The sequence below is a fragment of the Phodopus roborovskii genome, unplaced genomic scaffold (genome assembly GCF_943737965.1).
Source record: "Phodopus roborovskii unplaced genomic scaffold, PHOROB, whole genome shotgun sequence".
Lineage (NCBI taxonomy): Eukaryota > Metazoa > Chordata > Mammalia > Rodentia > Cricetidae > Phodopus > Phodopus roborovskii.
Genome location: NW_026125575.1, coordinates 2,533,619 through 2,549,153, shown reverse-complemented (window position 1 = coordinate 2,549,153; position 15,535 = coordinate 2,533,619). Strand labels below are relative to the sequence as shown.

Sequence of the window (15,535 nt, the reverse complement as noted above, 5' to 3'; positions counted from 1 at the left end):
GGATAGAGTCCCTTAGAAGACTCACGTACTACTTACCGATATTACACAGTATGTTATAATTACTTAACAATAACAATCAGAGTCAGGCATCTGCATAGCCTTCAGTTGAATGTTGCTGCCACACCCAGCACTGGTGTTAGTGTAAGGTCGACTGGCTTGTTTTACAAGCTTTGAGTGACTGGATGAGAATGCTCTGGAAATTACACCCAGTGTTATAGTTAAAATCCTACACAGCCCTTCTGTTCATTGTAGGTGTGCTTTATGATCATAAAAGAGAAGGGATGATTGGAAGTACACATGAAGTGTCCAGTGGAGGCGCCAAACTCTAAACAGAGACGAGGGTGGCCGCAATGCTGCTGAAATGCAAACACAAACACATCTTGCCTGCAAAGAGCTTGCATGCCTTGTTCGGTTTGGTTAGCAATAGCTTCAAATGAAGGAATTCTTTGAAGTCTCGGGAATATGGGTTTTCATACCCAACATGTCTTGGAGTATCTAGAAAGGCTGGCAGACATGCCTACACCCAAGCAGCTATGTAAGTGTCATGCTCACTCAGATATGTGAAAGACCAAAGACCGGTAGATGGAAGTTCTGTCCCACCCAGTCCCGCCATCCAGAGAATGCCCAGGTCTCTTGTGTCCTGGCATCTCTCTGGAGACTCACTCCCTCCATTTTCTTCTTCCCAGAATTCTCCTAGTCTGTTAGCGCCACCTTTAATTCCTGCCTGGCTACATCCATTGGCTGAAACAGCTTTATTCATCAACCAATAAGAGAAAGATATATTCACAGAATTCAGAAGGACATCCCCTTCTTTCCTAGGCCAAAGTTTGCAAGTCCCTCCCTTTGTTTTTGTTTGTTTTGATTTTCACTTTTCTTTTTCTACTGTCTATAACATTACCTCTTCCAGCAAGTGAACTTGGTTGCCAACCAGTCGATGGTCCTTTGGGGTCCATGATCCAGAAGAGACAAGTGTGTTCCCATGTCAAGAGTCCCCTATTGTGGGATGCAATGGACACTGACAGGTCAGCCAGTGGCCCTCTCAAGGTCTTCCCCATAGCAACTGTCTACAGATGGTTCCTAAAGTGCAAATCTTAAAGTCATAGGCCAGAGAAGAACAAAGGCGGCCTACATTCTGTCCCCCCCCCCCCCCGGGATCTGTGCCTGAGCAAGATGCTGAAGCACCGCAGAGCTGCCTGGTGCCATGTGGAGAAAATATGCATGTCTTCACTATTCCACTCAGGCTGTGAGTTAGATACCAATCACTCACCAGCACAGATCGAAAGGGGTGGATTTGAATAGAAACGTACACAGACGGGGCTCTTGGTACCCATCTCACTGTGGTCAGAGCCCCGGGAACCTGGCCTGCTTCCCTGGGCCAGCATCTCTCTGGTGTTCACTGTGTCCAGTGGCATCAGAGAACACAATTCCCTGGGATAATGAGATTGCCTGCCGTGTGTTCTTAGTAATTATCGCCAAATCTGAAGGAAAACTTGAAAGTCAAAGAACAAAGTGAGTGCCTTTTGTTTCCTAGCTGCACCCGGGCATTTCCTCTGACTTGGTGCTCAGCTTTCTTCCTGTCTGTTGGCGAAATCTTCCTAATTATACCCCAATTCTGGTTTCTATTTGTCTTCTTTGTGCGGCATGCAGGATGTTGCGCTGTACATGAGTGGCATGCTATTGAGCAGTAAGCTTTCAGTCCTCCAAAGCCCCTTGGGTAGGAATGGGGCCTTGTGGACCCCTCCCCCATCCATGCTGAACATTTCACTGACTTGATCTTGTGTAGGTGTTATGTAGGAAACCCCAGGCACTGTAAATTCATGAATGTATTATCCCCATCATCATCATCATGATAGTAGTTTTGCTAACCTCTGGGTCTTGCAGTATTTCCTCTCCATCTTCTTGCAATGGTCCCTGAGCTATTCGGGAGGCAGCACATTATAGATGCCTAGTTTAAAGCCAATCTACAGTGTCTCATCCTTTGCAGTTTGACCAGTCAAAGGTCTGTTTATCACCATCTACTGGGGAGGAGCTCATGTGTGGTCTGTAAATCAGCTCTAGGAATTGCTTATCCTATACATTTGAATGTCAGAGTCAACTGATTTATACCCCAGGATATTCCTTGCTGTACTTTGCTCTAAGGGTAGAGCTACCCAGCTAACTGCGGTGCAGGAGGACACATCGGGGGTTCATACCATGCAACTTCCAGTGTAGTTGGTAGAAAAGGTCATATCCTAGAGAAGATTCTAACAGTTCGATTCGTTTCTGATCAGAGCTCCAACACTGTGTGGGCCAGGGTGAGTGATTTTGGAATGATGCTTGGCCCAGGAGGTCCTAGTGCATGCAGATACATCACATCTCCTGTCCCAAGGTTCACTGCCAGCATCACCAGAGCAGGTTCCTTCTCAGGCCTTGCAGAGCCTCACGCAATGACCTTCACTCACTGAGCATATCAGGGTCTGCCATTTTTCTTCTACAGAGGACCAACCCCCTCCCCCCGCCTCACCTTTTGCTTTCTCGGCAAGCTATTTTGAGTGCCACAGGATCTGACCACATCCAATCAATCAAGATGCCTCTCAGGGAAGATTTTCTGAGTGACACACTGGAGATGGGATGTCCCAGATCTTAAAGGCAATAAATGCCACACTGGCAAAGGAACATGGAGATCCCATGTTCCTATGTTCCCAACAGAGGAAGAAGGCCACTCCCTAGGCTGATCATTTTCCACATCACAAGCGTTGTACATAACTAGCCAACAGCTGGTGGGACACCATAGGTCCAAGCAGGGCATGGGATGTGGCGGTCCTTGGTTGTTTCCCCTTCTCCTGAGCATCCAAGGCCAGGGGCTTCTTTTTCATAAGCAAGAAACACACACAGATGGCATCTGTGATGCCTATGTGCCATTGCCAAGGACTCAAGTGACCCTTTTGACTGCCAAGTGCTAAACTTCTCCTAAGGAGTTCATGGCACTGTAAGACTTATTTTCAGCGACGTTGGCCCTCACTGATGGATGATCCTCACAGGTTCGCTGGAGACATTAGGGGACTCTATGCCTAGTCCTGGGAACAACCATGATACAGAAGTCCATGAGGTCTGGGAACTCAGGGCAACCCTCTGCCATGGGTGTTCCCAGACATGGTGAGGAGGGGGCCACCACAGAGGCAAATTGTCAGCATGTGGAGATCATGGCTTTTACCTATCTCCCGAGTTTCAGCAAATGGGCCCAGTAGTCTCCCTCCTGCCTAGAAAGCCCTTCTGGAGATACAAAGCCAGGAATGACTTGGGGTGGTGTGTGAGTACAGACAACGGTGGACTCCTTCTGTAGGAGCAGGGGCTGCTGAGGCTAGCTTCCAGCTGAGGAGGACATCCAGAGGTTCTGGGGGCATTCCTGGGTAATGCCACAGGATAACTACATGAGCTGTTCCATCACAGAGCTGGTGGTATGCTTTCGTTAGCGTATTGGGGGTGCCCTGTAGAGAGACTCTCTGGAAGGGGTCCAAGCTACCCAACACACACTGGAGTTCAGAGCAGTTGAGTGCTGTGTACCCGGGTGTCCCCTCCCAACAGCTTGATATGTGGCCTCTGTGACTGGGCATTTCTCGTATGAATAAGGACTCTCTCAATGTCAGGAGAATTCCAGACTTAAGCATTCTGACTCTCTCACAGAGACCGATAAGGATCACCGCAGTGCTTCTCAGAGCTGATGGCCCCACTGGGAAGCCAAGATGGGTCTGTAGAAGCTCATACTCCATTGAATCACTGGTAGCAGTTCTTTCTAGAAGGCGTTAGAAGAGAGAACCTACCATTGTGGGTGCTTCCTCAGGTAGATGTGTTAAGAACCGAGCAAATCATTGAGAGTTGATAGAACATGGTCTGTGAGGAAGGAACACATCCCTGGACAAGTGTTGGCCTGAATGAAGCCAGTGGGTCTTTGTGGCCAGGAAGGGTGTTGACTGGGTTCCACCAAAGAGCTGGAAGAGCCTGAGCACAAGGTGTCTGGTGACAGTTTGTTGGTCTGAACAAGGTGATGGCAGCCCCCCCTCCCCCGTGCTCACATCAGCACCACAATAACTTCCAAGGTAGTTCTCTGGATTTTCAAGACAGGAAAGCCGAACACAGACAATTCTCAATTTTGTCATGCAATAAGACATGTTTGGACTAGATGACAGTGTGGAAATACAATGCCAGCATTCCCAAGGATTTTAACAGAATGTGATCTCTGGATGCTTGTGGTATAAGGCCAGGAGGCTGTACTCCTTGGAGACAATAACTGCTCCATACAGATCTTACGGAGCCCAGAGTGATTCTGGATCACTGGAATGGTCATTATCCGCCTTGCTATAGCAAGCCGGCTTCCACGCACAGTGTGCTGGAGCTCTGGGCTGACTGGAGGCTGGTGAGTCTAAAATCTCAGCAGTTGAGATGAAGATATTGTGGGCAGGGACTGTATTTCAGTCTATGGCCAAGGGTGAGGCTGAAAGAAGGGCTCATGCCCAGCGTCATTGTTGAAGTGTCAACATCGTAGTTGATGTGATCTGGGCAAGGGCAAATGGCAGCTGAGTCTTGCTGAGAGGGAGGGGGGCAGGGGCTGCAGGTGTGTAGTAGTTTCTGTCTTATGGACAGTCTTGCAGCTGGTGTCTGGAAGCTCGGTAGTAGGCTCCACCAGGACTTCCTCAGCAGCCCTCTCCCACCACAGGGCTACTGCCTTTCCTGTTGCCAGCCTATCTGGGATTTGCCCTCAGAAGGTGCTTACCGTGTCCATTCATAAAGAGTCTAAGGGTCATCGTTTGTGGAGGCAGGGTTGACCTGCCTTCAAGTGCGGACCCTGCAGACCCAGTCTTGGGCATGCTAGCACACAATCTCTGGCTCCCGTATCACAAGGGGTACATAGAAGATTTCCTGGGCTTGCTTGCACACAATCTCTGGCTCCTGTATTACAAAGGGTCCATAGATGATTTCAACTGTAAAGTGGCACATTTCTTCAGAGCCACATTCAGCATGGCCTTCACAAAGCTTCAGGCATTTTGATAATCCCTGCCTAGCAACTCCCCGACAGCCACTTCTGTATTAAGTAATTCCTAATGATGTGATGGGTCTTCAAGTGGCTCCTGCAGAAAGAGGTTTGAAAACACTTTCCCCCACTCTGCCCTTGACTCTTGGTGCTCAAGAATGAGGTCCTTTTCCACAACAGCTTCTCCTTCACCCTCGCAGGGATTCCTGTCTGCTATTGTCGGGTATGAGTATTTTTCTTTTGATAAGAGTACATCCCTTGCTGGGCAATGGTGGTGCATGTCCTTAATCCCAGCACTTGGGAGGAAGAGGGAGGCAGATCTCTCTGAGTTTAAGGCCAGCCTAATCTACAGAGCAAGTTGCAGGACACATTCCAAAGCTACACAGAGAAACCCTGTCTCAAAAGAAAAAAGAAAAAATAGGATTACACTCCCAGTGCAATGTTGTGTGTGTTTGTGCATGCATGTGTGTGCAATAGTGTATGTGTTTGTGCATGCATGTGTATTGTATGTATGTGTGTTTGCATGCATGTGTGTATGTTTGTGCATGCATGTGTATGCACATGTGTGTTTGTTCTTGCGCGTGTGTGTGTGTATTTGTGAATGCATGTATATGCGTGTGTGTGTATGTGTTAGAGAAAAGCAAAGTCATCAGTAGAATTACTGGAAATGGAAACAGAGGTCTAGTGTCCAAAAGAAACACCAGCAGGAATAGGCCAACCTAGGCACTTGTAACCTGTCAGTGTTCAGAAGCTCAGAGACGGGCAGCTTCTCATGCTGATGTAGGAATAACCTTGTTCCTAAATGATCTCTTCCAGAGTTTTGGGGCCAGCAGTAACCTTCAAAGTGAGCACCAACATCCAAAACATGACAACTGCAGATGTCATCAAAGCCACAGGTAAGGCAGTCTCCTGGTGTGTGTGTGTGTGTGTGTGCACGCTCATATGCATACACATATATATGCATGGCCATGGCAGAAAGCAGCCTAGAACTGCACTTTCATCACTGACCAGGGCCGAGGTGGCGTGGTGAGTAGAGTTTCTCTAATGCACTGGCCTCGGTTTTGCCATGAAACCTTGTGCCTGAACTGTGAAGCTCGGCAAAGTGAGGGTTGGTAGCTATAACTCTGTGTGAGAAGACTTTACCCTGTGCCAGCAGGGAGCACTCTGGGATTGCAGCTGCCCCAATGGACCCATCTCAGGGTGTAGAGGTGGGAGAGAACACAGTGGCTTCTGGAAAGGTTCAGGGCATCTCTGAGACCTTTGCCCTGGTAGACTAGGAGTGGCTGTAGAGATGTGTTCAGGAATGTCATTTAAAAAAAAAAAAAAAAACATGAGTGGTCAGGAAGGGGCAGTTTGTATATCTTCCAGAATACGTTCTGACCCACTGAGTACTCCTGTGCATGATGGTCTGTGAATCTTGGTAGTAAAGAAGATGCATGTATCCTAACAGCTCTGGTGTTTGTAGTGACTTGACTGAAGGATGTTCGTGCTCTTAAGTCTATTTCTGGGAGGCCAGGCTGAGGGCACAGTTCCCAGACTTGGAAGAGTACTGGTCCCCTTTAGCCTTGCGCATTGCTAAATTCATGAATTGCTTTTGTTACTGAACCATAAGTGATTTCAGATGCCCTTGTTCCTGTTGACTTTGAGACTGGCATGCTTCACTCGCTGTTGGGCTGTCACTGAAGTGTGGGCAGAGCCCGTTGTGTACAACCTCCACGTCATGGATCTTTTCCTTCTCTGGAACCGCTACACCACTATAGGTGTCCAAGCCATGTGGTTCTCACGGTTTGAACATGTATAGAGTTGCAACTGAAACTATGTGTTCCTTTCAAGTTTCTAACAGTACCATGTTCCTATGGATTGACTTGATGCTGTGTGAGAAAAAACAAAACAAGTTTGAGACCGTCAGCCCAAGTACAGTGAGCATCCACTGCCACCCTCATAGAGAGGGTGAGAGTTTGGTGGCCTGTTAAGGACAGTTCCAGGTATGGATAAAGAAGTAGAATTTTGTCTTATAAAGCATTTCCTGGACCCTTTAGTTTTAGAATGTGACATAAACCTTACCAGTGTCGTCAAAAACTTCCTAATGTCTTACTGGGGCAGGCACACTTTGGAATGTCACTGTGCTACGGCTGTAAACCCAACAGAACCTTCTGTAGAAGTTCCTGGTATTATTATGAGTTTCCTGAAAGCTCACTCACAGTTTGCATTTGGCTTCTGAGGAACCAAGCGGCACAGAGACTTCCTTTTTCATTAGTGAATGAGGTGTAACCCTAGTAACAGAACTTATATATTTTTTTCTGCTAATTTTATAAAGAGTAATACATAAATTAGTGAATAGGCATACACTTAATACCGAGTTTGTCCCCGTCAAATGCCACACGGTGCGATCACTCCGGTCACTTAGAATGTCTTCCTGGTCCCAGGTGACTCCTTTCTGGGAATTCTGCTTCATGAATTTATTTTAGTTCCCACTTTCTTCTTAGATTAAGTTATGTTAATTATACAAAGGGCTTCACTGTGACATTTTCATGACTCTCCATCTGTCCTCTGGTCACATTCATCCCCACAACCCTCCCTGCTTCCCCTACTCTCTCATAACCCCCTTCTATTGTGGTATCGAGTTTCAGAGTAAGGGCTCCATGCCTGAGAGGGAACGCCAAGCCCTTGCCTTTCCCTGTCTGACTTCCTTTGTTGCCCGCCACGATCTCCTGTCTTCCCGTTCTCCTGCAAAGGGCATGACCTTGTCCTTGTTTGTGGATGAACGAACTCCGTTTGTATGGCCCAGCCTCCTCACCCACTTTTCTGCCTAATAAGAGCTTGGGGATGAGTATTAGGATTTGTTGCTGTTAAGGTAGTGAGTCTTATACAAAGATGTGCATCCTGTTCTTGGGAGGGCGTGGTGACAATGGTAGTCACCCTGGTTCTGTGCCTAGATTGTCAGCCAGCCTGACAACCACAGAAAAGTCTATCCTTCCTCCTCCTCCCTCCCTTCCTTACTTCTTTTCTTCATTCCTTCCTTCTTATTGGCACTCATTACATTGTTTTTAATTAGTTGAGGCATCCATGCCACGCGTTTTAATTAAGTTCCCTCCTCAGTTCATCTCAGATCCCCTTTTCACCTTCCCAACTTTTCAAAAGTCTTCTTTTTCAAAACCCATCAAATCAATGAGTGCTGCCTAGATACTCCTCTGAGTGTGGAGCCTACTCTGCAGGCAGCAGGGTCAACCCACTAACTAGGGGGTCACACCCTTAACAGAAACTGAATCCTCTTCTCCCAGCAGCTGCCAACGGCCAGTGGCTCCTCAGCTAGGGGGTGGGGCTTTGTCTCCTTTACAAAAAAGAAAATTTGTTCTTATTCTCACTTTATTTAGTTTTTCCTTAATCCTAAATTTCTCACCAACTTCTATATTTCTCTTTTCAAACACAAAAGGCTCTTGCTCATCTTCTAGAGGCCAGAGTCTGTTTCCTCTGTCTCTATGGAGACCCCCATTTACTAAACTTTCCATCAAGTTACCCATAATCGCCTGAACACACTCATTCTGCCTTTCCTTCGTGACCCAAGGCCAGGCTCTTCCTGTCAAAGTTGTTCTTCTACCTCAGCAGGCAGCTGTGGTGAAGCGATGTCCACTGGGTGTGCCCAGCTCTTTTGCTGACTCTTTACTCAGGAGTTGCCTGCTCCCAAATGGTCTAGGGAAGAAACAATTCAAAGGTACGATAAAGTGATTTTGAACCATACCCACTGAAGGGTTTTAGGCAGGGTGACAAAGTATGACTTACATTTTAATAGCATTAAAAAAAACTTTTATTCAGATTGAGATATGCAAGATGTGACAGGCCATCAAGTCTACTGGGGCATTCTGTCTGTGTTCTTCCTCTGTTCACACACAGAGCCGCGTCTACCCTCTCTGATCCTCTAGGCTTGGAGGTGAAAATACCTTCACACCTAGATGGGAGCACCCTGTTCCGGAAATGGGGATGTGCACCACAGAGCGATGTTGCATATGTAATGTGGCTTCACATAAGTCCTGGGGGAGGCAGGTAAGGCATGAGCCCACATACACCAGGTTACATTCTTGGAGCCTCCCTTCCCAGGCCAGCTTAGCAGGCTGTCTCTGAGCTGCAGGGAGCAATGTCTGTCAAAAGCCTCCTTTTGGGAGTTCTACAAATGCTAGTTCCCATGGCAACTAGAGGAAGAGCTGGAGAAGAGGGAGCTTGCTCTGAAACCAGGCTTCAACTCCAAGCACCTCATCAAGGGCTCACCCATGCTGCCCATCAGGGCCTGTGGACACAGTGCTCATGGTTGTCTCATCTCCAAATGTTATTGAGCCAATGCCTGACTCTACTGCTTTAGTCCAGGATATGTGGGACCACCTCAGGCTATACAGGTGGTAATTGGCACTGGAGTCACAGCTGTCTAGCTGATGATGGCCCAGCTCTTCAGCTTTCCTCCTTAGCCCACGGATACTTAGCACTATCCCTTCATCTTAAGTATGGCCAGGAAAGGGGCATTTGCTACACACACATGCAATAGGTTAACCCCCCATCAGTGTGAGTGATCATCCCAGAACAAGCCAGCTGAGGGCAGATCTTGGGGTTGGGAGGTTAAAAAAAAATGGTGACTTAGTTAAGGTTTCTATTGCTGTGAAGAGACACCAAAACAATAGCAACTCTTGTAAAATAAAATATTTATTTGGGGGACCGGCTTATGGTTCAGAGGGTTAGTCCATTATCATCATGGTGGGAAACATGGTGGAATGCAGGCAAACTATGGTGCTAGAGAAAGAGCCAAGAGTTCTCTTTCTGGATCCTCATGCAGCAGGAATAGAGAATGAGCCATGAGGCCTGACTTGAGCATCTGAGACCTCAAAGCCCGCCCCCAGTGACACACTTCCTCCAACAAGACCACACCTCCAAAAAGTGTCACTGCCTATGACCAACGGGACAATTTTCATTTAGATGGCTTGGGAAAGTATCAGAACTGAGGACATGGATGGGATGGACAAGGGCCCTTGGGCATGGGGGACCAGGGTAAGGGTGTTTGGCTCTTGAGATATTTGGAGAGAAGTCTAGGCGAACAATCCTGCCATAAACAGATGTGATGTTGTGTTGAGTCTGCACAAGAGCAGATACCCCTTCTGAAATTTTGTCTGCACATTAGCTCACCGTTTCCTCTTGGGTCTTGTTCTGAGATGGGTGGCTGAGTTACCCAGAGGCTGGAACTCCACATGCCCCCAGAGCATGTCTTTATCAGAAAACGCAAGAGTGTAGTGATACAGTATAGACCTATTGGACAGCACCGTAGGTGGTTGCATTATGGGACCACATCCCCTGGTACAATGAAGATTTTAGGTGCAAACTACTCAACAGGACAAAAGGGCTGCATGGGTGGCAGTTCCAGCCCTGCCTGAAAGCTATCCAACCAGCACATGGATGACGGTCGGACTTAGTAACAATAGGCCTTCCCTACTTCTGAGCATAGAGTTTCCCCTTGTCCCCTTGCTACAGTCCCCCTGAGCCCTTTCTGCAGCTTCCCTCATCCTAACTCCTATTCCTGCAGCCCCTCCCCTCAGCCTGGACCACCTTTCTGAATTGAAGCCCCTCAGCTAGAGACCCCCTTCCTGCAGACCTCCTCAGCTGGGGTCCCTTTCGGTAGCCTCCCTCAGCTCAGCTTAACAGGCTGTGTCTGAGCAGAGAGACTAAGTGTCTGTCAGAAGCCTCCTTCAGGGAGTTCTGCAGATGCCGATCTCCATGGCAACTAGATGTGTCTCATGGACCAGGAACTGGGGAGAGCTGGCCTCATCGTCCCCAGCCCTCCCTCTTTGGTTACCCTCACTGAAGTTTCACAGCCTGATAAGGTAAAGTTAAGCAGGAGACAGGATTGGCAACCTCCATTCAACACCTCCTCCTACATTTTGGCCACTCATTTGCTCTTTTAAGCCTGAGGGTGTCTTCTCTTTCAAAAGGGATGAAAGAGTTCACTCCTCAGGCTGCTCCAGTACTGAGTGACTCAGAAAGGAGTCTGGTTTGAGAGCATAATTTAAATTCTAACGGGTTTGGGCAAAACTGTTAGTTGTTTTTGCAGGTCTGTCGTTCCACAGGACATCCAGAGTCAGAGAGTGCAAATCATGGCAGAGAGGCCAGCCATCAGTGTCCTTCCCTACAGGAGGGGGGGACCACAGTATCCATAGGGTCAGGAGAGTGTCAGTATGTACTCACTAATGGGGGTGGGACAGTTGCATCACACACTAAAGTGAAGCATTTCCCTGGGCTTCTGTCACAGGCCAAGCCTGTTGACCGTGGGACTTGCCTTATACAAAGGGTGGCATCTGAAGGTGGTATACAAGGACAGTGTCAGCACACAGACTGCAGTTGAGAGGGACGACTCTAACCTGTGCCACCCCCTGACTCTGATCAAAGGTGGAATGACCCCTCTTAGATCTGAAGGCAGTTCACACCTTGTCTCAATTCACGTGCATGGGAAGCACGTTTTGTTTTTTGTTTTTTGTTTGTTGTTTGTTTCTTTCCCCGGTTTTAAATCCTTAGCAAAGGCAACTGCAGGACTCCTTCCCAGAACACAAAGCAGTATGAAGGAACAAGCAGTCCCTGTCTTCACAGCTCTTGATTACCTCCCGCTGCTGCAGCTGCTGCTCTGGCTTAGCTCAGGCTGCCACCGGTTTTAAGAAGCCTGCTGCGGTTCTGGCTGGAATGGGGCAGGTGTTTGCTCTTTGGTTGATCGATGATGCCCTTACCACTTAGCTTTGACACTGGACATTTACATACCTTCTTCGGGGGTTCACTGTTCCTTTGCATGTAGAAGGTGATGCCTCTCTTGCAGAGGTATCTAGTTCCCTTGTGGTTTGAGAGCTAATGACAAATTTACATGTGGGCAGTCCTTGGACCTACAGAATAAGGCTCCACTGGGGAAGGAGAGCCCAGCCCCCGAGGAGGGGGGGGTCTCCTGGCTTCGTGCATACAAGCCTTTCCCTTTATATTGAAGACATGGAAAGCAAGAAAGTGAAGTTTGGAACTTGGGCAGCTAAGGCCTACCTGCCCTTAGCAGATGACACTCAGCCATCTCTTCATGGATAGTGTCCTGCATCCAGCCTTGCTGGGGTTCCCAATCCCACAGGCCTACTCTTCCCTCTGTCTGCCACTTCTTAGCTCCCAGTCCAGTGTGACTCCAAAGGAATTGTGATATGCATTTGTGAGGGTCCCCTGCCCTCCTCTCAGCCTTGTGTGCCCCCCACCCCACCTCTTCCCACTGGTCTGTCTAGCAAACTGAACAGCACACTATGGCCCTGGGTCTTGCTCAGAAGCTGCTGCTTTAGGAAGTGAGCCCAGCACTCTTGTACAAGGCTATGCTCATGGCTGAGGCAGAATTTAGAGGTTTATCAGGCAGGAGCCATGAAGCCCTGGAATAGTAACTTTCTGGCCGGTCATGGAAAATACCTCTCAGAGCAAATATGGAGCTCAGCAAATAAGGAACCTACTGCCAGTGTGAAAGAGGCAGGTTAGGGACCTTTCTGCTGTACAATAGTAAGAGGATGAGGCTGTCTTTGGGATAGGCCGTGATGGCAATTCTTGATTGTCAACCTGGTTACCTCTGGGATTGACTGAAAACCCCAAATTGCTAGGCACACCTGGGATGGATTTTTGTATAATTTAAAGTGGGATGATCCACTTCTAATCTGGATCTTTGAGGTAGGGAGACACACCTTTAATCCAGATCTTTTGAGGCGGGAAAATACACTTCTGATCTGGACCACACCTTCTGCTGGAAGCCTATATAAGCACACGAAAGAATGAAGTTCTCTCTCTCTCTCTCTCTCTCTCTCTCTCTCTCTCTCTCTCTCTCTCTCTCTCTCTCTCTCTCTCTCTCGGCCTGCTAGCAAGTCATTCCTTTACTGGTATTAAAGCCTGAGTCTTCAGGATTCTGGTGAACACTAAAGACCAGCTGAGACATCCATCCTCATCAAATGAACACTTACTGGGTTCTTGGATCTTCTGCTCATGGGCAGCCATTATTGTATTAGCTGGACCACAGCCTGTAAATCATTCTAATAAAGTCTTTATAAATATATTCATTCTAAAAGTCCTCTTACGCTCAGAAATCCCAACTAATATGCAGACATCAGCACAGAGTCCCAGGATTGAATCCTCTTAGATTTGGGAAAGAGAGAGACAAGAAGGCAATGCCTACCCTGTGCCACTCAGTCACGAGCTGCCTTGGGTTCTGTTACAAGAAAGCCACCAGCAGAGGTAGAATGGAACCATGATCCAAAACAAGCCTCTGTTCTTTCTAAAGTATTCTGCGTTGAGTATTTCTTTAGAGCCATGGAAAGTAGAATATACCCACCATTCCCTGGATGTTTTACTTACAGACACTTATGAAATGCATGTAACTATGAGATCCGAGCTATGGGAGAAAAACATGTGGGGCATTGTGTGTGTGTGTGGGGGGCACCGTGACCGCCACCATTCTTCATGAGATGCTCTGAAAGGAGTCTTTATTAGAAGGCATTTGTGTCATTTATGTAGAACTGGAGATTTATCCTAACCCCACATCACATTTTGATTGTGTTGCCAGACCGCAACAAATGCAGACTGCTGGGATACTAGGGTAGCAGGGAAACAGGGCCGCCTCCTCATGGTGTAGCTCTGTCTATCCTTCAGTAACATCTGAAAGATTTACTGATGTGAAGAAAACATGCCAGCATCTTTACTTCTCACCGTCAGCTTCCGTGGCCTCCAGTGTCTCTCTGTGCAGAGCCCACAGCCACACACTGGAGTCTCAGTGATCAGTGTCATTTTCGGTCACATGTCACAGTACAGAGTTAGGTGTCCACCTTGGTGCCTGCATGCATTGTTGGCCCCCCTGGGCTGAAGGATCTCTGCATGAGTGTGTGCATGGGGATGTGCAGCTGGAGTCCAGCTAGAAAACATCAGCACAACATGAAGTTTGCCCCGAGGGTTTCCACGCCAACACTACTCTGCAGGAAACCGACTTTCATTCCTGCCCAACATTTTGATTTGGAATTTCTCCAGGACATTGATGTCTTATGATGCCCTCTTGACAATTTTAACACTTGGAGTCCCCACATTGGAGGCAGGGGGATGCATTCGGAGGTCCCTCCAGGGCAAGAAGCATGGCTTACAGTGTTTGGCATGGAAAAGCCATGGGCAACCTGAGGTTCTCAGACAAGGCGCTGTTACCCTGCTCTCAGCCAGCACCTCCACTGGTAGAGACCGAACTTTGTCATCTTTGACCCTGGATCCAAAAAAGTGGGCTGTGTGAGGAGGCTTAAATCTAGGGGATTTGGTGGCCCCATGCAACTCACTGACCTCACTTGGCTACTTGGGATAATAAATGCGGGCCAGGCACAGACTGTACCTTCTGCTGTTAGTCTCCTGCTATTCTCCATGCAGGATAGTTTAGTGGACCGGGTATAGGCTGCACCATCTGTTGATGGCACCTCCTGTTGAAAATGCAGTGATGCTGGACTCAGACTATGACCTCATTCATCTGTGTTGCTGAGTCCGAGACCTCTCTACTCACAAGCACTTGGTAGAAAGAGAGCAATCCAGATAACCATCCAGCAAGGTGGAAGCCTACTGCCCTTATGGTAGAAGAGGCAGGGGACCCGAGAGTAAACTGGGGCATCATCTACTTATGGTGGGGACATTTCCCTGGAACCCTTTTAACAACGGCTCCCCCCAGCCTGGTCTTCAGGAAAAGCTTCTCCAAAGCCAAAAGGCCTCATAGTTTTCTAATTCTAAGACAATGTGCACAGAGACGACTGCATTTCCATGCATGAGGTGATTTCCATTTTTTATATGCAACTGCTCTTATTTTAAATAGAAGCCAGATTTCTTTTATCTGTAATTAAATCCAGACTATGTTATTTGTTTAAGGTACTCATGGATGTTTGACTTTATTATCCCGAGACTTCATGGGTAAAAGAGTCCAGAGCCTCATGCTAGTGATTTGACTTACCATCCCCTCTCGGTGAAAGCAAGTCCCCGAAGGTCAGGCAGCTTGGTCCCTGGACCCTATTTACACCCAGGTGCCCCTGTCTCAGAGCCCCATCAGGTGTGTGTCCACCTTGGGTGCTTTGCTGCCTCTCACCTTTCCTGTGTCAGAGCACAATGACCTCCGTGTCAATCTGTGTCCAGCACTCTCATCCCGAGGCTGACTCAGGCTTTGCAGTGGCTCCTGTGGAGTTGCTAGGAGCACGCTTTGATGATAAAGTCCTTGGCTTTCGTGAAAGGGAGACATGGAAACCTGAAGAAGAAGCTGGTGGGCATCCATGTGTGCATTCCTCCTGGTTGTCACCCAGAAGTTCCTGGGAGGCGTTGAATCTTGGGTGGCTGCGCGTAGCATTATGACGATGACAAAGCCTTCATCCATCGGCTCTCCTCTTGGCCTTGACTGCCGTGAGGCTCACACACAAGTGTGTGCTTGCTTGCACAGCCTGTCACGTGGGAGGGAGTGCATGGGAGTGAGTGTCCATAGTCTTTTTCCTC

The 15,535-nt window shown here is 48.1% G+C and overlaps 1 protein-coding gene across 1 annotated transcript in view; it reads left to right on the top strand.

The window, feature by feature from the left end:
- Ptprn2 (protein tyrosine phosphatase receptor type N2) overlaps nucleotides 1–15,535 on the top strand; it is a 629,714-nt gene that overhangs the window by 283,662 nt on the left and 330,517 nt on the right. Inside the window, exon 11 of the mRNA XM_051177829.1 lies at nucleotides 5,825–5,904. Within this exon, the coding sequence (XP_051033786.1) occupies nucleotides 5,825–5,904 (80 nt within the window). The remainder of the gene's footprint in view (nucleotides 1–5,824; nucleotides 5,905–15,535) is intronic.